This window comes from Heptranchias perlo, chromosome 36 (genome assembly GCF_035084215.1).
Source record: "Heptranchias perlo isolate sHepPer1 chromosome 36, sHepPer1.hap1, whole genome shotgun sequence".
NCBI lineage: Eukaryota > Metazoa > Chordata > Chondrichthyes > Hexanchiformes > Hexanchidae > Heptranchias > Heptranchias perlo.
Window position 1 is genome coordinate 22,923,844 of NC_090360.1, and position 27,266 is coordinate 22,951,109.

The window sequence follows — 27,266 nt, forward strand, 5'->3', positions numbered from 1 at the left end:
TATAATGGGGACATAGTGCATAATGGGAACCTAGTGTATAATGGGAACCTAGTGTATAATGGGAACGTAGTGAATAATGTGAACATAGTGTATAATGGGAACCTAGTGCATAATGGGAACATAGTGCATAATGGGGACATAGTGCATAATGGGGACATAGTGTATAATGGGAACGTAGTGAATAATGTGAACATAGTGCATAATGGGAACCTAGTGTATAATGGGGTCACAGTGCATAATGGGAATATAGTGCATAATGGGAACATAGTGTATAATGGGGACATAGTGTATAATGGGGACATAGTGCATAATGGGAATATAGTGCATAATGGGAACATAGTGTATAATGGGGACATAGTGTATAATGGGGACATAGTGCATAATGGGAACCTAGTGTATAATGGGAACGTAGTGAATAATGGGAACCTAGTGTATAATGGGGTCACAGTGCATAATGGGAACATAGTGCATAATGGGAACATAGTGTATAATGGGGACATAGTGTATAATGGGAACATAGTGCGTAATGGGAACATGGTGTTTAATGGGAACATAGTGCATAATGGCAACATAGTGTATAATGGGGACATAGTGTATAATGGGGACATAGTGCATAATGAGAACATAGTGCATAATGTGAACATAGTGTTAAATGAGAACACAGTGCATAATGGGGACATAGTGTATAATGGGAACATAGTCTGTGAACATAGTTTATAATGGGAACCTAGTGCATAATGGGAACATAGTGCATAATGTGAACATAGTGCATAATGGGAACATAGTGTATAATGGGGACATAGTGTATAATGGGGACATAGTGTATAATAGTAACCGAGTGTATAATGGGAACCTAGTGCATAATCGGGACATAGTGCATAAAGGGAACATAGTCATAATGGGGACATAGTGTATAATGGGGACATAGTGCATAATGGGAATATAGTGTATAACAGGGACATAGTGCATAATATGAACATAGTGAATAATATGAACATAGTGCATAATGGGAACATAGTGTATAATGGGGACATAGTGCATAATGGGAAAATAGTGCATAAAGGGAACTTAGTGTATAATGGGAACCTAGTGTATAATGGGAACATAGTGCGTAATGGGAACATGGTGTTTAATGGGAACATAGTGCATAATGGCAACATAGTGTATAATGGGGACATAGTGTATAATGGGGACATAGTGCATAATGAGAACATAGTGCATAATGTGAACATAGTGTTAAATGAGAACACAGTGCATAATGGGGACATAGTGTATAATGGGAACATAGTCTGTGAACATAGTTTATAATGGGAACCTAGTGCATAATGGGAACATAGTGCATAATGTGAACATAGTGCATAATGGGAACCTAGTGTATAATGGGAACGTAGTGTATAATGGGGACATAGTGTATAATAGTAACCGAGTGTATAATGGGAACCTAGTGCATAATCGGGACATAGTGCATAAAGGGAACATAGTCATAATGGGGACATAGTGTATAATGGGAACATAGTGCATAATGGGAACACAGTGTTAAACAAGAATGCAGTGCATAATGTAAACATAGAGTTAAAAGGGAAGATAGTGTTTACTGGGAACATGGTGCATGATAGGAACACAGTGTTAAACAAGATCATGGTGCATAATGGGAACATATTGGACCAGAAATTGCGCAGACAGGAGAGGCAATGCTCACCGCAGCTCTTGTGAATTGAAGTAATGAAAATACTTACTGTGGGCTTTGTGGCGTCAAATTGCGTGATTTTGAACTTTAAAAAAATTGTGCGCAAACTACTCAACCTCTAAGCAGAATGAGTGATGCGCATGGATCAGTCTGTTAGAATAGAGGACATGCCCACAAAGTCTGTCAGGAAGAGAAGTCCCGCCCACAAGCAGGTCAGCAGGCTTCATTCATAAAGTTCGTATTCTGGATGTCATTGTGAATAAAAATGTTATTTTTTTTATATAAAAAGCCAAAGAAATAATTGAATTAAATTAAAGAGATAGAAGGGAAGGACCACAAACTATTAAAATGAGTAATATGAGACTCCACATTTTTAAAACTGCGCTTTCAAAACTTAGTTTAGACCTGATATTTTTAAGCATACCTTTTCGATGATGTAATTAGTTACTTTGCAGCTGGGCGGATGAGCAAGTTTGCGATTTTTCAGTGATTTCTCTGATTGCAGCGTGCGATGTCCCTTTAATTCGCAGCTGTCAAATCGCCGTTGAACCAATAGTAGCAAGTTCATGATTTCCGCATTTTAGTGCGCATGTGCAAACACGGGAACTTGCTCCTTTAATTCGCAATTAGAAACCAAGAGCGCTATTGAGCTCCTCCGTTATTTCGGGAGCAATTTCTGGCACATTGTTAAACGTGAAGATAGTGCACAATGGGAACATAATGTTAAATGAGAACATATTGCATAACGGAAACACAGTTTTAGCGAGAACATAGTGCACAACAGGAACATATTGTTCAATGAGAATATAGTGCACAATGGAAACATAGTGTTAAACGAGAACATAGTGCACAATAGGAACATATTGTGAAATGGGAACATAGAGTACAATTGGAACATAATGTACAAGGGGCAGATACTGCATAATGGTTACACAGAAAATAGAATCATAGAATCATAGACTGGGTGGCTCATTTACGGCCGGCACAGACATGATGGGCTGAATGGCCTCCTTCTGTGCCTTAAATTTTCTATGATTCTATGATTCTACAGGTGATAATGGGAACACAATGATTACTGTGAATATAGTGAAAATGGGGCACATTGCAAAATGAGAATGGAGAGTAATTTTGGACCGTGCATAATGGAAATATAGTGCTAAATGGGAACAAGTGCATAATGGGAGCACAATGATTGCTAGAAGCACAGTGTAAAATGGGAATAGACTACATAATGTCATGTACTTTCGGAACAGAATTTATAATGGGAGCGTAGTGTAAACTGGGAACATGGTGCATAATGGGAATATGTGCTTAATGTGAACACAATGATTAGGGGTATAGTGTAAAACAGGAACTCATTACAAAATAGGAATACAGAGCAAAATGGGAACTTAGTGTGTAAGAGAAACAGTGTAATTGGGAACACAATGTATAATATGAATGTAGTGGAACATTGGACCACAATGCATTATGGGAACATAGTGCACAATGGAAACACCCGTGTAAAATGGGAACACTGAACAGTGAGGGGCAAAGTGGTTGGAGTCAGACTGACACAAAGGATGATTATTGTGGCTGTTGAAGATCAGTCATCACAGCTGCAAAACATCACTGTGAGAGTTCCTCAGATAAATGCCCTCAGCCCAATCATCTTCAGCTGCTTCATTAATGACTTTCTGTCCATCATAACTGTAGGAGTGGGGCTGTTTGCTGATGATCCCACAGTGTTCAGCTCAATTCATAATTCTACAGATAATGAAGCAGTCCATGTCCACATGCAGCAACCCTGCACAACATCCAGATTTGGGCTGGCCAGTGGCAGGTAACACTCGTTGCACATATGTACCAGATAATGACCTTCTCAAACAAAAGAAAGCACAACCAGCTCCCTTTGATCTTCAATGGAACCACCATTACCAAGTTCATCACCATCAACATCTTGGCTCACCTTCAAGCAGAAACTGAACTAGACCAGCCACTGTGGCTACAACACTATGGCTACAAGAGCAGGGCAAAGGCTGGGTATTCTGCAATGAATGGCTCACCTCCTGACCCCTCAAAGCATCTCCACTCAAGTGGGAATCAGGGCCCCCCACCCAGTGGGTATCAGAGTCTCCACCCTAGTGGGAATCAGAGCCCCCCAGTGGGAATCAGAGCCCCTCCCCCAGTGGGCATCAGACCACCCCCAGTGGAAATCAGAGACCCCCCCCCCCACAGTGGATATTAGAGCCCCACCTCAGTGGGTATCAGACCAGCCCCCATTGGGAATCAGAGCCCCCACTCAGGTGGGTATCAGAACCCTCCCCCCCCCCCGTGGGTATCAGAGCCCCCTCCCCACAGTGCGTATCCGAGCCCCCTGCAATGGGTATCAGAGCCTCCCCCCCACAGTGGGTAACAGAGCCCCCCCCCAGTGGATATGAGAGCCCCCCCCCCCATGGATATCAGAGCCCCCCCTCAGTGGGTATCAGAGCCCACCCCCAAGTGGGCATCAGAGCCCCCTGCAGTGGGTATCAAAGCCCCCCGCAGTGGGCATCAGAGCCCCCTGCAGTGGGTATCAAAGCCCCCCGCAGTGGGCATCAGAACCTCCCCCCCACAGTGCATATCAGAGCCCTCCAAGTGTGCATCAGAGCCCCCTGCAGTGGGTATCAGAGCCTCCTCCCCACAATGGGTAGTGGACACCCCCCAATGGATATAAGAGCGCCCCCCCAAGTGGATATCAGAGCCCCCCAAATGGAGAACCAGCTTCAGTGGAGGTGGAGAGTGGACCGAGGTGGGGGGGGGGGGTAAATGGAGGAGCGAGCAGGTGTGTAATCTGATGGGGGGGGGGGGGGTGGGAGCTCACTACAGATATTAAACTCACTCCGAGTTATTACATGAACAATTACATTTTAACTGAATTTAAATTATATCCAAAAAATACAATGAAACATGTCAGTAAAATACACTCAGAAAAATATAACATGTATGTTTCCGGCTCTAACATGTTTCTATATGTTAAGAACATAAGAACATAAGAAATAATAGCAGGAGTAGGCTATACGCCCCCTCGAGGATGCTCCACCATTCAATCAGATCATGGCTGATCTTCGACCTCAACTCCACTTTCCCGCCCGATCCCCATATCCCTTGATTCCCCTAGAGTCCAAAAATCTATCGATCTCAGTCTTGAATATACTCAATGACTGAGCATCCACAGCCCTCTGGGGCAGAGAATTCCATAAAATTCACAACCCTCCGAATGAAGACATTTTTCCTCGTCTCAGTCCTAAATGGCCGACCCCTTATCCTGAGACTATGCCCCCTAGTTCTAGACTCTCCAGCCAGGGGAAACAGCCTCTCAGCGTCTACCCTGTCAAGCCCTCTAAGGATTTTACACATTTCAATGAGATCATCTCTCATTCTTCTAAACTCCATAAATGTATGTTTCTGGTCTAATATGTTTCTATATGTAATGTGTATGTAACAATGCATGTGTCTAAATGCAATGTATGTGTCTGGCTCTAATATGTTCCTATATGTAATGTATATGTAACAATGCATGTGTCTAAATGCAACATATATGTGTCTGGCTCTAACACGTGTGTGTCTGGCTGTCGAGTTCCCCCCCGCAGCCGATGACCGAACCGCAACAGGAGCCGATATTCGGAGTATGAGGAAGTGACGGCTCTGGGGGAGAGAAGCAGGAAATTCGGAGCGGCTGAACCTCGTCCTGCTCCTGGAACTGACCCGGTCCCGGAGCCGGAGCCGGAGCCTGAGCTCGATCCGGGAGTCGGGAGCCCAGAATCCGGATCGAGATCTGCGCGAACCTTCCCCCCCTGACCACTCGGTGGGCGAGGGTGAAGCGGCTGCAGGCGGACGAGGTGGCATCGAGCCCCGTGTGGGTGAGGCGGTGCCCGGTGTGATGCTCCAGCCCTGGGGCACAGGGAGGCGAGTTCGGGTCGGTGCGAGTGGACGGGGGTCGGACACTGGGGACAATGTCAGGTAACGGTTCAGTTTAATTCCTAAAGAAGCAAGTCACTTTTTTGTTACTTTCTGCTTCCTCTTCCTGATCTGCAAACCCCCCCCCCCCCACCCCCTTGGAATAAAACTCTAAATATTCAAATAATAATCTTATGGAGAAAATATTACATTTTTCTTCTGGTCAGATCCGGGTTTAGATGAAAGAAAAGCATCAGGGTTAACTTTTGGCTTTGTTTTTGCATGGTTTGTAATCTGTAATAGTTTTATTTGTTGATGAAGTTTATCTGATAAATTTATAACACAGTGTGTGCTGGAAAGTGATTTCGTTGCTTTTAATATAATGAGTGAATTAATGAATGAGTGATTATCATACAGCTGCTGGAAGTTCAACATCAGACAGACTGACTCCCCTTTAAACCCCCCTAGTCCGCAGGACCCTGGCAGTGAAGGGTTGGGCTAATTCAGACTCTGCGCTGAGTCTGTGAAAGACACAGAAAAGTTGCCAGACTTTCCCCCAACGAATGGTCTGCCCCCTTTAAGGAATGGACATTGTAGTTTATTTAAAGTAAAGTTTCTTTTACATGAAATGGGTTAAAGCCGGGTTCCATCCACACACCTTATCGCAGACTCCACCGAGGCAATGTTCTGCTTTACCCCTCTCATTAGCTCCTATCCCAATGAAACATGGTCTGATTTTGTTGTGACATTTCCATAGTTTCAGGATTATGTCACCACACAGCCAGTCAGAAAGTGTCGATTGGACCCGTGCTCTTGTTTAATCCCTGCTTTAATCCCGGTAACATTTTATAAGAGTATGTTCAGATTGTGCTGTGTTTTGATCCTTCCTGCCGGCGGTCTGTTTTGAAACTTGCCGAGAGTGGGAATGGCAGGGTCAGTAAGGGGACCGTCTCCTTCTCCACTCACTCCTTCTCCGCTCCTGGTCAGCCTCGCGTTTCTGAAACTAGAGCGAAATGCACAAGATTGGGAATTACAGCATTTCCAGCAAGTTTAATCAGAACTCCTCAAAAAAACATGTAAAATTAAAAGAAAAAAAACTGCAAACGTCAACACAAAATAAGTACACGGCAAGTCCAAACACACGTACAAGGGAAAATGTAAGGAATCTTACAACACCAGGTTATAGTCCAACAGTTTTATAAATAAATAAAACTGTTGGACTATAACCTGGTGTAAGATTCCTTACATTTGTCCACCCCAGTCCATCACCGGCATCTCCACGTAAAAGGGAAAAGACAGATTCATATTTTCAATGTGTCCCCTTTGTCAGCAGGTTCCAATGAAGGGAAATCTGTAATAAGAATAAAGAATGCTGGAACTCAGCAGGCCTGAGTTTTGATCACAGATATTGCCAGACCCGTTGTGTATTTTTCTGTATTTTCTGATTGCAATTCAGATTTCCAATATTGACAGTTTGTCTCATTTTTATTCGTTCATGGGCTGTGGGTGTCACTGGCAAGGCCAACAATTATTGCACATTCCTAATTGCCCTTGAGAAGGTGGTGGTGAGCTGCCTACTGGGCCATTTCAGAGGGCAGTTATGAATCAAGCACATTGCTGTGGGTCTGGAGTCACCTAGACGCCAGACCGGGTAAGGACAGCAGGTTTCCTTCCCTAAAGGCAATCAGTGAGCCAGATAGGTTTTTACAACAATCAGGTAGTTTCATGGCCACCAAGATATTTATTTTAATTAACTGAATTTAAATTCCCCAGCTGCTGTGGTGGGATTTGAACTCATAAGCACCATGCTACAGTACCCTACCCTGTCTCTAAAAGCTGTTTTGTGTTAGTTGGTTTATAATATATAACATTTTTTAACATATAAAATCGAGCAGATTCATTGCAGAAACAATTCATTTCAACCTTGTAACTTTTGACATCTGACCTTGGGTTGACCAGATTTTTGCTATTTGTTCTAATGTTGATCAATAGTCTCTCTGAGATCCAGTTCAAGAACTTGGCAACTTTCAATTTGGTAAACAAAAAGAAAATTTTCCCTGATTTTTTTTCTTAAAACCCCTTGCAATTTGTACTCATTTTTTCTGATATGTACACATTCTAGTAGTTATTTTAAAAAGTTAAAACAAGACTGGTTGTTTTGTAAATGGTATTAAACCAAGTTATGGCTGTACATTACACCAATAAGAGGACTGCTAACATTGTACCATTGTTTAAAAAGGGAGAAAGGGATAGACCGAGTAATTACAGGCCAGTCAGCCCAACCTTGGTGGTCGGCAAATTATTGGAAAAAATTCTGAGCGATAGTATTAATCGTCACTTAGAAAGGCACAGGTTAATCAAGGACAGTCAGCATGTATTTGTTAAGGGAAGGTCATGTTTGACTAAGTTGATTGAATTTTTTGAGGAGGTAACAAGGAGGGTTGATGAGGGTAGCACGTTTGATGTGATCTACATGGATTTTATCAAGGCTTTTGATAAGGTCCCACATGGCAGACTGGCCAGGAAAGTAAAAGCCCATGGGATCCAAGGGAAAGTGGCAAGTTGGATCCAAAATTGACTCAGTGACAGGAAGCAAAAGGTAATGGTCGATGGGTGTTTTTGTGACTGGAAGGCTGTTTCCAGTGGGGTTCCGTAGGGCTCAGTACCATGTCCCTTGCTTTTTGTGGTATATATTAATGATTTCGACTTAAATGTAGGGGGCATGATTAAGAAGTTTGCAGATGACCCAAAAATTGGCCATGTGGTTAATAGTGAGGAGGAAAGCTGTAGATTGCAGGAAGATATCAATGGACTGGTCAGGTGGGCAGAAAAGTGGCAAATGGAATTAAATCTGGAGAAGTGTGAGGTAATGCATTTGGAGAGGGCAAACAAGGCAAGGGAATACACAATAAATGGGAGGATACTGAGAGGTGTAGAGGAAGTGAGGGACCTTGGAGTGCATGTCCACAGATTCCTGAAGGTAGCAGGACAGGTAGATAAGGTGGTTAAAAAGGTATACGGGATACTTTCCTTTATTAGCCGAGGCAGAGAATATGAGAGGTTATGCTAGAACTGTACAAAATGCTAGTTAGGCCACAGTTTTTTTTATTCGTTCATGGGATGTGGGCATTGCTGGCGAGGCCGGCATTTATTGCCATCCCTAATTGCCCTTGAGAAGGTGGTGGTGAGCTGCCTTCTTGAACCGCTGCAGTCTGTGTGGTGAAGGTTCTCCCACAGTGCTGTTAGGAAGGGAGTTCCAGGACTTTAACCCAGTGACGATGAAGGAACGGCGATATATTTCCAAGTCGGGATGGTGTGTGACTTGGAGGGGAACGTGCAGGTGGTGTTGTTCCCATGTGCCTGCTGCTCTTGTCCTTCTAGGTGGTATAGATCGCGGGTTTAGGAGGTGCTGTCGAAGAAGCCTTGGCGAGTTGCTGCAGTGCATCCTGTGGATGGTACACACTGCAGCCACTGTGCGCCGGTGGTGAAGGGAATGAATGTTTAGGGTGGTGGATGGGGTGCCAATCAAGTCGGCTGCTTTTGTCCTGGGTGGTGTCAAGCTTCTTGAGTGTTGTTGGAGCTGCACTCATCCAGGCAAGTGGAGAGTATTCCATCACACTCCTGACTTGTGCCTTGTAGATGGTGGAAAGGCTTTGGGGAGTCAGGAGGTGAGTCACTCGCCGCAGAATACCCAGCCTCTGACCCTCTCTTGTAGCCACAGTATTTATATGGCTGGTCCAGTTAAGTTTCTGGTCAATGGTGACCCCCACGACGTTGATGGTGGGGGATTCGGCGATGGTAATGCAGTTGAATGTCAAGGGAAGGTGGTTAGATTCTATCTTGTTGGAGATGGTCATTGCCTGGCACTTGTCTGACGCGAATGTTACTTGCCACTTATCAGCCCAAGCCTAGATAGAGTACTGCATACAGTTCTGGTCAACACATTGCAGGAAAGATGTGATTGCACTAGAGAGGGTACAGAGGAGATTTACGAGGATGTTGCCAGGACTGGAGGATTTTAGCTACGAGGAAAGATTGGATAGGCTGGGGTTGTTTTCTTTGGAACAGAGGAGGCTGAGGGGAGATTTAATTGCGGTGTATAAAATTATGAAGGGTGTAGATAGAGTGGATATTTCCCTTAGCAGAGAGGTCAATAACCAGAGGCCATAGATTTAAAGTAACTGGTAGAAGGATTAGAGGGGAGTTGAGGAGAATATTTTTCACCCAGAGGGTGGTGGGTGTCTGGAACTCACTGCCTGAAAGGGTGGTAGAGGCAGAAACCCTCAACTTATTTAAAAAGTACTTGGATGTGCTCTTTTTCAGCCAGCACAGACACAATGGGCGAAATGGCCTCGTTCAGTGCCGTGAATTTCAATGATTCTATGATCCTATGATCAGGAAAGTGTCCATCAGAGAAAGAGCGGCTTATAAATAACTAAAGTAATGGTGGTGGGGTTTATAGAGAGAAATATGCCTACAACAGAAATATCATATCAACCAGTGCAGACTAAAGGGGTTTTCCTCACATGATTTATGTAATGTAATATATGCTATGGAAGAGTTGGTAATAAGCAAGTCTTGCTGGCTGTCAGCCTTAGGTTGCTGCTAGCTGTATGAGACTCATGTGTTTGAAATTAGTGATGCTATCATGGGCCTTCAATACTTTAGAAGCAGTTTCAAAGAAAGAAAAAATTGTATTTATATAGCGCCTTTCACGACCTCAGGTCGTCCCAATGTGCCAGTGAAGTACTTTTGAAGTGTAGTCACTGTTGTAATGTAGGAAACATGGCAGCCAATTTGTGCACAGCAAGATCCCACAAACAGCAATGTGATAATGACCAGATAATCTGTTTTAGCGATGTTGGTTGAGGGATAAATATTGGCCAGGACACCGGGGAGAATTTCCCAGCTCTTCTAAGAATAATGCCATGGGATCTTTCACATCCACCTGAGAGGTTCAACATCTCACCCGAAAGACGCCACCTCCGACGGTGCAGCACTCCCTCAGTACTGCACTGGAGTGTCAGCCTAGATTATGTACTCAGGTCCCTACAGTGAGATTTGAACCCACAACCTTCAGACTCAGAGATAAAGTTTAATGCTTTTATCATGAGATTGAATAGGTGGAGCACAGATTTTTCGAGGGTCAGTTTGATCCATGCTCAGTAGCCTGAAACATTCTTCCTGTTCCATATTTCCTTATGTTGCAGTGACTATGACGTGTTGATGTAATACAACTCAAAGACCGGAATGGTGATCTGCCATTCCCCAACACCAATCTCAGACCAGTACCTGCAGTATAACTGGCATCTGTGGCAAATACTGCATTTAAAGAAGAATGTTGTGAATTACTTTTGTGCTGATCAAGGTGAGGGATGTTAGTGTTGGGAAATGAAAGGCAGCCAGTGTTAGCACCAGACTCCTGCACGTCAGGCACAGCACAGTTAGATGCAGAATATCGTTCCCTCTGCACGGACACAGTAATACCGATTCTACAACATCAGCCACTTTCCTATTTTCCACACCAGCTGTCATTTGGGCTGACCGATTGGTAGGTGGTGCCATGCAGTGATCCTATGCCTACTCTCATAGGGCACTTACAGCTAAAGTGTTTAAGTCCCAAGAGCCACAGTCACAAGGCAGTCACGAGGGTCAATAGCGAGAAGTCGAGAAGCCCCTGTGGGACTCTGCATTGTATTCTTATCAATTAACATCTTTGTAAGAAAGAAAATCAGGAAATACTTTATTTTATTTTGAGTTTATTTAAAATAGTTTATTTTGAGTGACAATGTCCCAATTTGTATGTTGTAGTAAACAGAGCATGTGCTAACACCCAACAGTGTTAGGAGCTATCAGATTCAGTTTATATTTGATCTTAGCGTTAGGGTTAGGATGTGATTCGATTTTCTCCCATTAATTAACATGACATCGTTACCAGAGTGATAGTTTTGATTGAAGCAGAGCCTGGTAGGCTGAGTTTGAATGTTTTTGGAGTTTCCATTTACAGCCGGCTCTCTGACAATTGGTCAAGCAGCCAATACTATTAACCTTTCTTGATGTTGACATGTCCAATGGTAATTGAGAACACAGTGGATCAAAACCCCATATGTCAACCCTCACTTTCAACCCAGCGCCCCAGGAAGCTAACAAATTCGGACCACTTCAAGAGGTTGAATTACTGAGGTTGCATGCTGGTTAAAAATGTGATGGCTTGCAAATGACCACTCTAATTTAACATCATTTCTTTTTGGGCAATTGTCAATCCACCTGTTCTGAAAGTGTTTGCTGGGGTGGAGGATTGTGGGTGCTGGGCACGTTTCCAAGTGACCATTCTTTACGTGTGAGGTTAAATGATCAGTGTGGATAAGCTGTTCTATCACAGGTCTGCAGAGCCCAGCACCCACATACACGCACCTCCCAGCAGAGCCCCTCGGACTGTGGTCAGGAGCAGAAAGTCTGGTCAATTTTCTCTTCCCTAAACCGGGAATATTGAGGCCGATTGTCATGCTCTTAATGCCAGCCTGCCTGAGATCGGGACAGACCTGACCTAGAGACTTGTTATCTGTTCCCACTGAGGCACAGAGCTTTTTCGTTTGAAACTTGAAAATTTAGAGTTGAACAAAAATTCAAACCAATTGTCGTAGCTCCCGTAATGGCTCAATAGGTGTGATGCCGTGTCTCAGAGACTGGATGGCCCCAGGTCCACCCAATCCCTGGTCTGTGCTGGTTCAGCTATTGTGAGCAGGCACACTAGTTGGCCTCAGGACCCCAGGGGTAATGGAGGGCAAAAAAAATCAGCCAGGTTTCCTCCTCCTGCTTCTTATTCAGTGACTCTCATTGTGTGGCTATCACGTGAGAGGGGAATGGGGCCAATGGATGAATAATCTGCCACCATTCACATGAGGAGATTGGCTATTTTGGTGGGGTGGGGGGGGGGTGAGAATTGGAGGGCTGGGTCCCTGCCCATTGGACTGTACCCCAACAAGAGTTGGTACCTTTAAGGAGAGGGGATGGTGTAGCATTGCATCTTATAAATGTTTAATCAAGCTGAATAAGAAGGGTCTTATTAATTAATAATGATTCATTTCTCTTCAAGGACAAGTGGGCAGATCTGATGTGGTGATTTTCTACGCAGAGGACGCGAGTGAGTGGAGCGCGTATCTTGTCAGCCTGCTCACGTCAGCCAGTCCCTTTGAGGTTCTGGCCTACTCGGTAAGCGAGTGCACTTCATTTACAAGCCAGGAATACAGTCTGTTTAAGCGGTGCAAATGCCTCTTGGTTCTACTGTCGCCTCAACTCTTGGACTCGGTCTCTCTCACTGGGCGGGAGCACGGACTGCAGAGGATACTGCGGCCAGCGCACAAAGTGGTCATGCTGTTCTGCGGTGTGACGGAATCACCAGAACTGCAGACCTTGTTCAGGGACTGGCAACAGTGGAAGCAAGCCTCATGCGACGATGAGCCAGATGTCTTCACCGCAGCTGTGGAAGAAGCCATAAAAGAGAGTAAGTTTCAAACTTGAGATTAAACAGTCTGTCTATCACCTGAGTAGTGTTTACAATGAAACTGCAGGGTCCCTTATGGACCAGTTGTCCATTGATAGATGCGCTCCATCAAGTGGGATCCTGAACTTCATGCGAGGGAGATTAAGCATAGAGCAAGTAGCTACGTTAAATTTGTACAAGAGATTGGTTCGGCCACATTTGGAATATTGCATACAGTTCTCTGGGCACCCCATTATGGAAGGATATGAGGCCCATTGAAAGCACACAGTGATGATTTATTCTAATGATACCAGGATTGAGAGTTATGAATGAAGGCTTGAATAATTTGTTTTTTTTTTATTGGAGCTGAGAAGGCTAAGGGGAGGGTTTCAAAATTATTAAAAGCTTTGAGAGGGTGAATAGTGAAAGATTGTTTCCACTGGTTGGAGACACAGTAACATGAGGTCACAGGTTGAGGATTATCATTAGAAAAACGAAGGGGGAACTTAGGAGAAACTTGACAGAGGGTTATCAGAACAGGGAATGTTTTACCACAAAGGGCTATTGAGGCAGAGAGACTGTAACATCATTTAAAAAGAAATGGAGAAATATAAAAGGGATTATGGAGTAAGAGTAGAGACATAGGATGAGGATTAGAGCAGACAGCTCCAGCTGAAGAGCTAGCAGGGCACAGGCACGATGGGCTGAATGGCCTCTATGGGTGAGGTGTTATTCCATGAAATTTTCGATGATCCTGTATTGCAATATTTTAGATTTCTTCTATGACCTGAAAACCCCCAGGTAAAAGCAGCATTTTTGAATGCAAATATTTTAATTGGTTATCGACTTTGAAGTTTAATCACACATGGTGTGCCATCAAACTTGCTGCAAAGATGGTTCTGGCAATCAAGGGGTTGTAATTCTTTGGATAAGAATCTAGCCACTGTATTGCCTGGAATCTGTTCAGTATTTATTTGGTCCAGTAACTTTAGTTTATTGTATTCCAAGCAGTGCACTCCTCTCTCTCATGCCCAGCTCAGTACAGTTATTGATCAGATTCACATTTCCATACTGTCACTTACCAATTCCTTTAAGGCCATTCCTCAGCTTCTATTGCCCCCGGTGTTAGCTCGTTATATTTTACACATGGCTGGCTTTGGCTGCTTGAATTTCCTGGGCCTGGCTGATTGGGAAGGTCTGCTTTCAGTGCTGCTCCCTCATTGGTGGATAAATCCTAAATCCACCAAGGGGGAGCAGACCGTTGCAAATCGCCAGACTCGTGAACCCCAATCCCGCGAACCTGGACGTGTATGACCGTAAGTACAAGTAGAATGTGAGTTACCGAGGCTTCATGGTCCAGAGAGCCTGGGATAACGTGCCATGAATGTCCCACCCACCTTTAGACATCCCAACTTCAGCACCTCTAATTTTAATGGAATTATTCCAGTCCGATGGTTCTTTTCTTCTTTGTCTTCCAACTGCCTGAAATCAACAGCTAGCCGTGTGGACAATCAGACGCAGACCCGAGTTCCATCACTTTGTGGCATGGTATGTGTATTGGGGTATTTCCAAGACTGGCCCATGAAGAAGATATTACTCATGACCGTGGCTGTTTTACAAAAAGTTGGTGAATGGCCCTGATCTATCGCAACATGCCGTGGAGGGTCAACACTGGCTGGTTGGGCCGAAAGACTTGTTTCTGTATTGTGACTTTAGGAAGGATGTCAAGGCCTTGGAGATGGTGAGAGGAGATTTACTAGAATGGTACCAGGGATGAGGGACTGGTTATGTGGAGGGACTGGAGAAGCTGGGGTTGTTCTCCCTAGAGCAAAGACGGTTAAAGGGAGGTTTAATAGGAGTTCAAAATTATGAAGGGTTTTGATAGAATAAATAGGGAGAAACTGTTTCCATTGGCAGGAGGGTCGGTAGCCAGAGGACACAGATTTAAGATAATTGGCAAAAGAACCAGAGGGGAGATGAGGAGAAATCATTTTACGCAGCGAGTTATGATGATCTTGAATGCACTGCCTGAAAGGGCGGTGGGAGCAGATTTAATAAATTCAATAGTAACTTTCAAAAGGGAATTGGATATATACTTGAAAAGGAAAAATTTGCAGGGCTATGGGGAAAGAGCAGGGGAGTGGGTCTAATTGGATAGCTCATTCAAAGAGCCGGCACAGGCACGATGGGCCGAATGGCCTCCTTCTGTGCTGTAAGATTCTATGATTCTAACTTCTCTGTATTTCTATGTATAATAGGAATCTACCTGTCGCAGTCTATCCAATAGTTTAGTTTAAAGTCACAGTATCGGGGAGAGGGTGTGGGGGTTGAGATGCCGTGGCATTAATGTTTAGTGCCGCAGGACATGGATCGAGGCCAGTTGCAGCCAATCATGGTGAGCTGGATGGATTGTGTAGGATCTTCGAGTGGGGGGGGAGGAGGGAGAGGGAAGCAGGATCATGCCTGGGCTGTTCCTGCCATCCCATCCAGCTGGTTATTGGGTCACTGCTGGCAGTCTGCATCCCTGCCCCTTTCTGCAAGGTGACAGGTCAGGTGGGTGAAGGATAAAGTGAGAAAAATATGGGGGGGTTGTGGAAGGGGGTTTAACCGAGATAATCAACAGCCAAAAGAAAACTTAAATTCAGTGTCACACTGATAAGTCTGCTCACTGGAATTACTAAAATTGCTACCTGGAGGCTATTATGAAGACTTAGTGGGTTAAACCAATGGTGGGCAGAATATTGCGCCATACAGACCAGAAAGGTCTCTGGTCTGGTCTCTGATCATTAAAATGATCTTGGCCAGTCAATATGAGAGGCTACGCTGCCCAGAGCTGAGAAGGACCAAAATCAGTGAGGATTCATCTGGGCTCTTGATCACTGTTGCAAACTGAATGTTGGGTGAGAGTAGACTGGACTTGGCCTCAGTGTCTCTTTGGTTCACTCGGTTGCCGATACTCACCGTCGAATGAGGATGTAAGGAGGAGAAAATGCGTGTGGGATGGTTCACTTTCCGCTTGGGAGGAACAAGAGGGGCAAATTCAGAGCAAAACTAATGATACTATGAATAAAATACAGAACAGAAAGGCTGTGAGGGGGAGAGAGAGAAATTAGGATCTAGAGGCAAGGGTGACAAACCTCACTTGTAGATGAGCAGTAATTCGAGCTTGGGTGGACTTGGGCTTTGCAGAAGGATGTATCAAACCCAATGTCAGTGTTCCAACGCACTGCACCATTGATAGCTTCTATCTTTCAGAGGGGAAAACCAGCGAGGTTCCTGGTCCCAGTCGCTATGATAACAGTAGTGGAAGATGCACATTTGAGGATTTCGAGCGGTGACAGCATCGAGTTTAGCTGTGATGCCTTTGCAGTCGGATATCTTGTCAACGCTTGGCGTCTAGACTCACGCATCAAGAATGGCCACTTGTGTGAGGTAGCGAGGGTAACCAGCCCTGTGGAACCCTATCCTATCAAGAGCCAGGAGAGTAGGAATGGAGAAAATGATGGTGGGGGGGTTGGCAGGGGAAATAAATGAATGGGCGTGGAGAGATTTGTCAGACTTGTAAATTACTTACTGCAGATCCCACCAGAACTGAGAGGCAGCTGTCTGTGCAGAACACACTTTGCTCTAACACAACCACAGTTTCAGTTAGTCAGATATAAATTGGACAGTTTCTGAAAGAGGAAGCCCGTAACGCACAGGATATGTCGAGCTGCTGACTCTTAACTGATGTTAGAGGCGCGGACTAAAATAACATCTTTAAGAGGTGCACGGGTGCTAACCATGGCCAAAAATACCCAGATCTCTGACAAACACATGTGCTTCTTAAATGTAAATTTATACTAACCCAGAAAAAAACATGGGGGCATTCTGTGAATGAAAGGGAGCAAATGACTATTTGAAAAATGCCTCAAGGTTTGTGGCAGTTGCGTTTGGGGAAGTTTTTTTGCTGTTGTTTAAAAACAGTGCTGTAACTCTTTACCTTCATTTCACACTGAAAAATGTAGAAGCATTTTTCACTTTGAAGAGACGCCAGGGTTGTCAAACCTCCAGGATTGTCTTGAAGTCTCCAAGAATTAAAGATTGATTTCCCAGACATTGCTGTGAGCAGCCCCGGGAGAAAAATCATAGGGCCATTCATTAAAATTGTGCATTTTCTTTCATTTTCTTTCATTTATTGGTTGTAAAAATAATGGCGATGGAAACTGACAGTAAAGAATCATCCATTCGGGTAACAAAGAGTCTGTTCGCTTTCCAATTGGCCTGGGAAGGCGGAGCTGCTCGAGCTTGGACATGTCAGGCGAGCGATGGTGGGAGTGTGGGATGGCTGGAGGCAACAGGTCATGTGATGAAACCTCCCGGGACATGTACACTCAGAGTTGGAGACCCTCAATGACCATTCCCCCCGGCTCCTCACTGTGCATCCAGAAATCTGCACTGAACCCAGAGTGCATATATATTCACAGCTAAGAAATTAAGCCTGTTTTCTACAAGAACTTGCCTTTAAATAGCACTTTTAACAGAAAACCATCCCAAGGCGCTTTACAGAGGCATAAGGGAAAAACAGATGTCAAGCCAAAGATGGAGATATTAATACTGGTGGCCAAAGATGTGGGTTTTAAGGGGGGGGGTCAGGAGAGGAGTGGGAGGGAGTAGCTTATATGCCATCTTTCGGGTGAGACGTTAAACTGAGGCACTGTCTGTGCTCTCAGGTGGACGTAAACGATCCTAGAACAGCTGAGTTCTCCCCTGTGTCCTGGTCAATATTTATCCCTCAACCAACATCATTAAACAGAGTATCTGGTCATTGATCTCATTGCTGTTTGTGGGATCTTGCTGTACGCAAATTGGCTGCCATATTTCCCACATTACAACAGTGACTACACCTCAAAAGTATTTAATTGGCTAAGGTCATGAAAGGTGCTATATAAATATACAAGTCGTCTTCTTTCTGACACTCACTGTCGAGACCACACAATTGGCCTAGGGCTGCTGCTGCCTGTAGTACTGTTCCCAGCAAAAGCTCCCGTTGGAGAAAATCGGGAAACCCCACTAAGTTATTTTGGCTCAGGAGCCGACACTCAGCGATGAATTCTGCATCATACGGACAATAAGTGCGGCCAGTTCCATAGTCTGATCAAACCAACCTCACTCCCGAGCTCAGAGCATGGGGTCAGAGCTGAGTCACTGAAATTGTTGCTTCTTCCTGAAAGTCACGAGCAAACTGAAAAACACTGCTGCCTGGCCAAAGTTTCCAGCTCAAAAAAGTAAATTCTGAAATTTTATGAAGGAGTTGGAGTTTACCCACTGAGCAGTTTTTAAAACATTATTTGCAAATGAAGGGGAGGAATGTCCATAAATGAAACAGTCCATTTTGGGCACCCGGTGTCAGTGTCAAGCATTCCTAGGTCAGGTATGACACGGTGAAATACAGAATAAAGCCATCGCAATGCTTAACAATGTTCAGAAAAGTATCTTTTTAGTGTGACAATATTCAATTTCTCCCCCCAACCAATTAATGCAAAAATCAGGAGGCTTACAGGTCCCAAAGATGAAAGGACCATGTCCAAGCCACTGCACCATCCAGTTCCCCAAGCTTCTTGTTCTTACTTGTCCCCTTTGGGGCTAGGATAGGGAAATGTAGCTCAAGTATGCTGAACAACGTTTTGGATATTCGTATTTGTGGTTGTCAGGTTGTCCAACCCTTCACCTACAATGTGTCCTTTTCTATATCTGTATCTATAATTCCTGAAATGTGTACAAGAGAACTTGTACACAGTGTTTCCAGCCCAACAAGGAAGGAAGCAGTGCTGGATCTAGTTCTGGGGAATGAAGTGGGGCAGGTGGAGCATGTTTCAATGGGGGAGCATTTGCAGAACAGTGATCATAATATCATAAGATTTAGAATAGTTATGGAAAAGGACAAGGAACAATCAAATATAAAAATGCTTAACAGGAGGAGGGCTAATTTCATTGAGTTAAAAAAGGATCTTCCCCAGTTGGATTGGCATCAAAAATCAGCAGTGATTGAACAATGGGAGGCCTTCAAGGAGGAGTTGGTTTAGCAGCAATCACAGGGTCCCACCATCTCATAACCTTCTTCATACAACAAACAATAGTCCTTGACCAATTCATACTTCAAAACACTTTTCTTTTAATTGACTCCACACAAAGTCACACAAAAGTACCTTTGGCAACATCTCCTACACTTTCCCACTCCCAGACTCTTTCAGCTGCCCTCAACTATCTTTCAGGTCTCAGAGCCCAGGCCAACCACAGCTACTTGTTCAGGGGGCCCTTTTTCTCCTATACCTCCCCTTTTACTCTCACCTGACGAGAGAAAGACTCCACCCACTCCAATCACAATTACTTCTTAAAGGTGAGGTTTCTTAAAAGGGCCATACCCCTCCTCTTAAAGGGAAGGTTTCTTAAACGGGCCATACCCTTATTTGGGGATCAGGGCCCTCATCAGCCTATAGCTGACCTACTGGCCGTCAGTAGCTACACGGCTAACATAAGAGGGACCCCAAAAGTCTTTTAGAACCTATTAATAGTAATAGAGTAGTCAATGGAAGGGTGGAACCGATTAGGGATAAAAAGGAGATTTTCTTGTGGAGGCAGAGGGCATGGCTGAAGTACTAAATGAATACTTTGCATCCGTCTTCACTGGAGAAGAGGATGCTGCCATTGTAGCAATAAAGGAGGAGGTAGTAGTGATATTGGATGGGATAAAAATAGATAAGGAGGAGGTACTTAAAAGATTGGCAGTACTCAATGTAGAAAAGTTACCTGGTCCAGGTAGGATGCATCCTAGGTTACTGAGTGAAGTAAGGGTGGAAATTGCGGAGGCTCTGGCCACAATCTTCCAATCCTCCTTAGATATGGGGAGGGTGCCAGAGGACTGGAGCATTGCAAATGTTACATCCCTGTTCAAAAAAGTGGAGAGGGATAAACCCAACAATTACAGCCTAATGTCAGTGGTGGGGAAACTTTTAGAGATAATAATTTGGGACAAAATTAATTGACACGTGGAAAAGTGTGGGCTAATAAATGAAAGTCAGCACAAATTTGTTAAAGGCAAATCATGTTTGACTAACTAGATTGAGTTCTTTGATGAAATAACGGAAAGGTTTGATGAGGGTAATGCAGTTAATGTTGTGTACATGGACTTTCAAAAGGCATTTGGTAAAGTACCACATAATAGACTTGTTAGCAAAATTAAAGCCATGGGATTAAAGGGACAGTGGCAGTGTGGATACAAAATTGACGAAGGGACAGAAAGCAGAGAGTAGTGGTGAACGGTTGTTTTTCAGACTGGAGGGAAATATACAGTGTATTCCCCAGGGGTCAGTATCAGGACCACTGCTGTTTTTGATACATATTAATTATACAGGGTATAATTTCAAAGTTTGCAGATGACACGAAACTCTGAAATGTAGTAAACAATGTGGGGGATAGTAACTGACTTTAGGAGGACATAGACAGACTGGTGAAATGGGCAGACACATGGCAGATGAAATTTAACACAGAGAAATGTGAAGTGATACATTTTGGTAGGAAGAATGAGGAAAGGCAATATAAACTAAATGGTACAATTTTAAAGGGGGTTCAGGAACAGAGAGACCTGGGGGTGCACAGACACAAATCTTAGAAGGTGGTAGGACTAGTTGAGAAGGCTGTTAAAAGAGCATATGAGATCCTGGGCTTTATTAATAGAGGCATAGGGTACAAAAACAGGAAAGTTATGCTAAACCTTTATAAAATACTGGTTAGGCCTCAGCTGGAGCATTGTGTCTAATTCCAGGCATCACACTTTAGGAAAGATGTCAAGGCTTTGGAGAGGGTGCAGAAGAGATTTACTAGAATGGTACCAGGGATGAGGGACTTCAGTTGTTGGAGGTTGCTGGATACCAATCATCTCAGCCCCAGGACATTGCTGCAGGAGTTCCTCAGGGCAGTGTCCTAGGCCCAACCATCTTCAGCTGCTTCATCAATGAACTTCCCTCCATCATAAGGTCAGAAATGGGGATGCTCGCTGATGATTGCACAGTGTTCAGTTCCATTCGCAACCCCTCAGATAATGAAGAAGTCCATGCCCACATGCAGCAAGACCTGGACAACATCCAGGCTTGGGCTGATAAGTGGCAAGTAACATTTGCGCCAGACAAGTGCCAGGCAATGACCATCTCCAACAAGAGAGAGTCTAACCACCTCCCCTTGACATTCAACGGTGTTACCATCGCCGAATCCCCCACCATCAACATCCTGGGGGTCATCATTGACCAGAAACTTAACTTGGCCAGCCACATAAATACGGTGGCTACAAGAGCAGGTCAGAGGCTGGGTATTCTGCGGTGAGTGACTCACCTCCTGACTCCCCAAAGCCTTTCCAAGGCACAAGTCAGGAGTGTGATGGAATACTCTCCACTTGCCTGGATGAGTGCAGCTCCAACAATACTCAAGAAGCTCGATATCATCCAGGACAAAGCAGCCCACTTCATTGGCACCCCATCCACCACCCTAAACATTAACTCCCTTCACCACTGGCATACCGTGGCTGCAGTGTGTACCATCCACAGGATGCACTGCAGCAACTTGCCAAGGCTTCTTCGACAGCACCTCCCAAACCCGCGACCTCTACCACCTAGAAGGACAAGAGCAGCAGGCACATGGGAACAACACCACCTGCACGTTCCCCTCCAAGTCACACACATTCCCGACTTGGAAATACATCGCCGTTCTTTCATCGTCACTGGGTCAAAATCCTGGAACTCCCTTCCTAACAGCACTGTGGGAGAACCTTCACCACACGGACTGCAGCGGTTCAAGAAGGCGGCTCATCACCACCTTCTCAAGGGCAATTAGGGATGGGCAATAAATGCCAGCCTCGCCAGCGACGCCCACATCCCATGAACAAATAAAAACAAAAGTTATATGAACAGATTGGAGAAGCTGGGATTGTTCTCCTTAGAGCAGAGAAGGTTAAGGGGAGATTTGATAGAGTTGTTCAAAATTATGAACGGTTTTGATAGAGTAAATAAGGAGAAATCATTTCCAGTGGCAGAAGGGTCAGTAACCAGAGGACACAGATTTAAGGTAATCAGCAAAAGAGCCAGAGGTGATATGAGGAAACATTTTTTTTCGCTGCGAGTTGTTATGATCTGGAATGCGCTGCCTGAAAGGGCGGTGGAGGCAGATTCAATAGTAACTTTCAAAAGGGAATTGGATAAATACTTGAAGGGAAATAAATCTACAGGGCTATGGGGAAAGAGCAGGGCAATGGGACTAATTGGATAGCTCTTTCGAAGAGCCGGCACAGGCAAAATGGGCTGAATGGCCTCCTCCTGTGCTGTACCTACTATGATACTGTGATATCTGTATCTACGTCTGTATCTATGTATGTGCCTGTATATATCTATATCAATACCAGAGCTGGATTGAGAATTCTCAGGGCCCCGAGTGCCAATTACATCTGGGGGCCCCTCCACACCCTCAGGACACAAACCTCCTCCCCCCTCAAATCCATTAAAACACAGATGTGTAATAAAGTGCATGAAGAAATAAGCCTGTAGAATATTCATACACTGCATTAATCATAAATCAAATCATATCACAACATACTATGCTTGAATGAAACTGTCCCTGGCAAGGCCCCATATTTGGCTGGGCCCTGGGCATGGACCCTGTAGATCCCTGCATTACTCTGCCCCGATCAACACTGTATCTTTACCTGTAGTTATGTCTGTATATATATCTATATTTGTATCTCCATCTATATCTATATCTATATATGTATCTTTATCTATATCTGAATCTATATATTTATATATGTCTATCCCTTTATCTGTACATCTATATCTGGATCTGCTTCTAAATCTCAATCTATGTCTGTATTTGTATTGCTATCTGTCTGCATCTCTATCTATATCTCTATGCTACTTTGGAGCCAACTCTTTGAAAGAACTGTCCAATTAGACCCACTCTCCTGCCCTTTCCCCTTAGCCCTGCAAATTTCTCCTTTTCAAGTATTTATCCAATTCCCTTTTGAAAGTTATTATTGAATCTGCTTCCACCACCCTTTCATGATGTGGAGATGCCGGTGATGGACTGGGGTTGACAATTGTAAACAATTTTACAACACCAAGTTATAGTCCAGCAATTTTATTTTAAATTCACAAGCTTTCAGAGGCTACCTCCTTCCTCAGGTGAACGATTCCTCACATCGTTCACCTGAGGAAGGAGGTAGCCTCCGAAAGCTTGTGAATTTAAAATAAAATTGCTGGACTATAACTTGGTGTTGTAAAATTGTTTACCACCCTTTCAGGCAGTGCATTCCAGATTATAACAACTGCTTAAAAAAATTCTCATCTCCACACTGGTTCTTTTGCCAATTATCTTAAATCTGAGTCCTCTGGTTACAGACCCTCCTGCCAGTGAAAACAGTTTCTCCCTCTTTACTCTATCAAAGCCCTTCATAATTTTGAACAGCTCTTTTAAATCTCCTCATAATCTTCTCTGCTCTAAGGAGAACAACCCCAGCTTCTCCAGTCTCTCCACCTTCTCCCTGGTACCAATCTAGTTATTCTCCTCTACACCCTCTCCAAGGCCTTGACATCCTTCCTAAAGTGCGGTGCCCAGAATTGGACACAATACTCCAGCTGAGGCCTAACCAGTGTATTATAAAGGTTTACCATAACTTCCTTGCTTTTGTACACTGTGCCTCTGTTTATAAAGCCAAAGATCTCGTAAGTTTTTACAACATCTTTATCAACTTGTCCTGCCACCTTCAAAGATGTGTGTACGTGAACCTGCACTTGCATTAAAATTGTATCGGATAGAAATAGAAAACACAAGCTGTTAAAACAGTAGATCTGAAATTGAAACATGAGATGTAAGGGAGACACAATGGATCCATCAGTCATGCTTTTAACAGAAAAATACCTCAAGGCACTTTACAGAGGTGCAAGGAAAGAAACGAATGTCGAGCCAAAGATGGAGATATTGGGAGGGGTGACCGCCATCTTGGTCAAAGATTGGTTTTAAGGAGGGTCAAAGGAGGAGTGGGCGGCGGAGAGATAGAGTAGCTTATATGCCGCAAATTAGCGTACCTAAAAATGTGTATATCAAAAAATATTGCACATACCATATATAAATTCAGAAATGGGGTTTTCCCTCAGAACTTTGCTTCCCACCTCCAGACACTCCATTTACCTCAAAAATAATTAGTCCAGTAAGTAAAGGCAGAGGCAGTAGATGGATCAGGAGGTCCCAGGTTTGTTCTGCAGTCTGAGCTGAGCTAGCTGATCCCACCGAGGGCAATAGTTGAGGTGCAACACTTGGCTTTGTCACCTGTGGACTAAGGGATGGGGGAGATTGCTGCTGGAAAGTTCACTTGTAGATTTTGGGTGAGGACAGAATTGGGCTGAGATGAGATGTCTCTGACTGTCAAAGGGCCTGCTTGGGTGTTAGCCATGGCTCAGTGGGTAGCACTCTTGTCTCTTGGGCTCAAATCCTACTCCATGGACTTGAGCATGTAATTTATGCTGACACTTGAGTGCAGTAATGAGGGAATGCTGTGCCATCTTTCAGATGAGACATTAAACTGAGGCCCTGTCTACCCTTGAGGTGGACATAAAAGATTCCACTATTTGAAAAAAAACAGGGGACTTATCCTGGCCAAAATTTATCCCTCAACCAACATCACTAAAACAGTATGGTTGGTCATTGATCTCATTGTTGTTTGTGGGATCTTGCTGTGCGCCAATTGGCTGCCACGTTTCCTCCATTACAACAGTGAGTTCAGTTCAAAAAGTACTTAATTGGCTGTAAATCGCATTGGGATGTCCTGAGGTCGCGAAATGTGCCATAAAAATGCAAGGTCTTTCTGACACTCACTGTCAAGACCACACAATTGGCCAAGGGCTGCTGCTGCCCCGTAGTACTGTTCCCAGCAAGAGCTCCTGTCCCGAGGAGTGGGAGAAGATTGGGGAAACCCCACTAAGTTATTTTGGCTCAGGAGCCGACACTCAGTGATGAATTCTGCATCATACGGACAATATGTGCGGCCAGTTCCATAGTCTGATCAAACCAACTTCACTCCCGAGCATGGGGTCAGAGCTGAGTCACTGAAATTGTTGCTTCTTCCTGAAAGTCACGAGCAAACTGAGAAACATTTCTGCCTGGTCAAAGTTTCCAGCTCAAAAAAGTAAATTTTGCAATTTTCTAAAGGAGTTGGAGTTTACCCACCGAGCAGTTTTTAAAACATTATTTGCAAATGAAGGGGAGGAATGTCCATAAATGAAAGAGTCCATTTTGGGCACCCGGTGTCAGTATCAAGCATTCCTAGGTCAGGTATGACACGGTGAAATACAGAATAAAGCCATCGCAATGCTTAACAATGTTCAGAAAATTACCTGTTTTTAATGTGACAATATTCAAATTCTCCCCCCAACCAATTAATGCAAAATCAGGGGCCATAAAGTCAGCTAACCAGTTCCCCAGGCTTCTCGCTCTTATTTATCCCCTTTGCGGCTAGGATAGGGAAAGATAACTCAATTATGCTAATCAACGTTTTCTTGAAGATTGGTATTTGTGGCTTAGATCCACAAATTAAAGAGTCCAACACTTTACCTACAATGTGTACTTTTCTATTTCTGTATCTATATCTCTATCTATAATCGTACCTATATCTGTGGTTATAGCTGTATCATAGAGTCATAGAGTTATACAGCATGGATAGAGGCCCTTCGGCCCATCGTGTCCGCGCCGGCCATCAAGCCCAGTCTAATCTAATCCCATATTCCAGCATTTGGTCCATAGCCTTGTATGCTATGGCATTTCAAGTGCTCATCCAAATGCTTCCTGAATGTTGTGAGGGTTCCTGCCTCCACAACCCTCTCAGGCAGTGAGTTCCAGACTCCAACCACCCTCTGGGTGAAAAAGTTCTTTCTCAAATCCCCTCTAAACCTCCCGCCTTTTACCTTGAATCTATGTCCCCTTGTTATAGAACCCTCAACGAAGGGAAAAAGCTCCTTAGTATCCATCCTATCTATGCCCCTCATAATTTTGTACACCTCAATCATGTCCCCCCTCAGCCTCCTCTGCTCCAAGGAAAACAAACCCAATCTTCCCAGTCTCTCTTCATAGCTGAAGCGCTCCAGCCCTGGTAACATCCTGGTGAATCTCCTCTGCACCCTCTCCAAAGCGATCACATCCTTCCTGTAGTGCGGCGACCAGAACTGCACACAGTACTCCAGCTGTGGCCTAACCAGTGTTTTATACAGCTCCATCATAACCTCCTTGCTCTTATATTCTATGCCTCGGCTAATAAAGGCAAGTATCCCATATGCCTTCTTTACCACCTTATCTATCTGTTCCGCCGCCTTCAGGGATCTGTGAACTTGCACACCAAGATCCCTCTGACCCTCTGTCTTGCCTAGGGTCTTCCCATTCAATGTGTATTCCCTTGCCTTGTTAGTCCCTCCAAAGTGCATCACCTCGCACTTTTCCGGGTTAAATTCCATTTGCCACTGTTCCGCCCATCTGACCAACCCATCTATATCGTCCTGCAGACTGAGGCTATCCTCCTCGCTATTTACCACCCTACCAATTTTTGTATCATCAGCAAACTTACTGATCATACCTTTTACATTCATATCCAAGTCGTTAATGTAGACCACAAACAGTAAGGGACCCAGCACAGATCCCTGTGGTACCCCACTGGCCACAGGCTTCCAGTCACAAAAACAACCTTCGACCATCACCCTCTGCCTTCTGCCACTAAGCCAATATGTGTATATCTATATCTGTAGCTATACGTGTATATCTATATCTGCATCTATACGTGTATATCTATATCTGTATCTATATGTGTATATCTATATCTGTAGCTATACGTGTATATCTATATCTGCATATATATGCGTATATCTATATCTATATCTGTATCTATATGTGTATATTTATATCTGTATCTATATGTGTATATCTATATCTGTACCTAGGAACATAGGAACATAGGAACAGGAGTAGGCCATTCAGCCCCTCGTGCCTGCTCCGCCATTTGATAAGATCATGGCTGATCTGTGATCTAACTCCATATACCTGCCTTTGGCCCATATCCCTTAATACCTTTGGTTGCCAAAAAGCTATCTATCTCAGATTTAAATTTAGCAATTG

The 27,266-nt window shown here is 44.1% G+C and overlaps 1 protein-coding gene across 1 annotated transcript in view; it reads left to right on the plus strand.

The window, feature by feature from the left end:
• Positions 1-5,319: 5,319 nt before the first annotated feature.
• pik3ap1 (phosphoinositide-3-kinase adaptor protein 1) overlaps positions 5,320-27,266 on the plus strand; it is a 126,607-nt gene continuing 104,660 nt past the window's right edge. The window contains exons 1-2 of the mRNA XM_067972759.1: positions 5,320-5,668; positions 12,702-13,109. Coding sequence (XP_067828860.1) covers positions 5,662-5,668; positions 12,702-13,109 — 415 coding nt within the window. The 5' untranslated portion in view covers positions 5,320-5,661. The remainder of the gene's footprint in view (positions 5,669-12,701; positions 13,110-27,266) is intronic.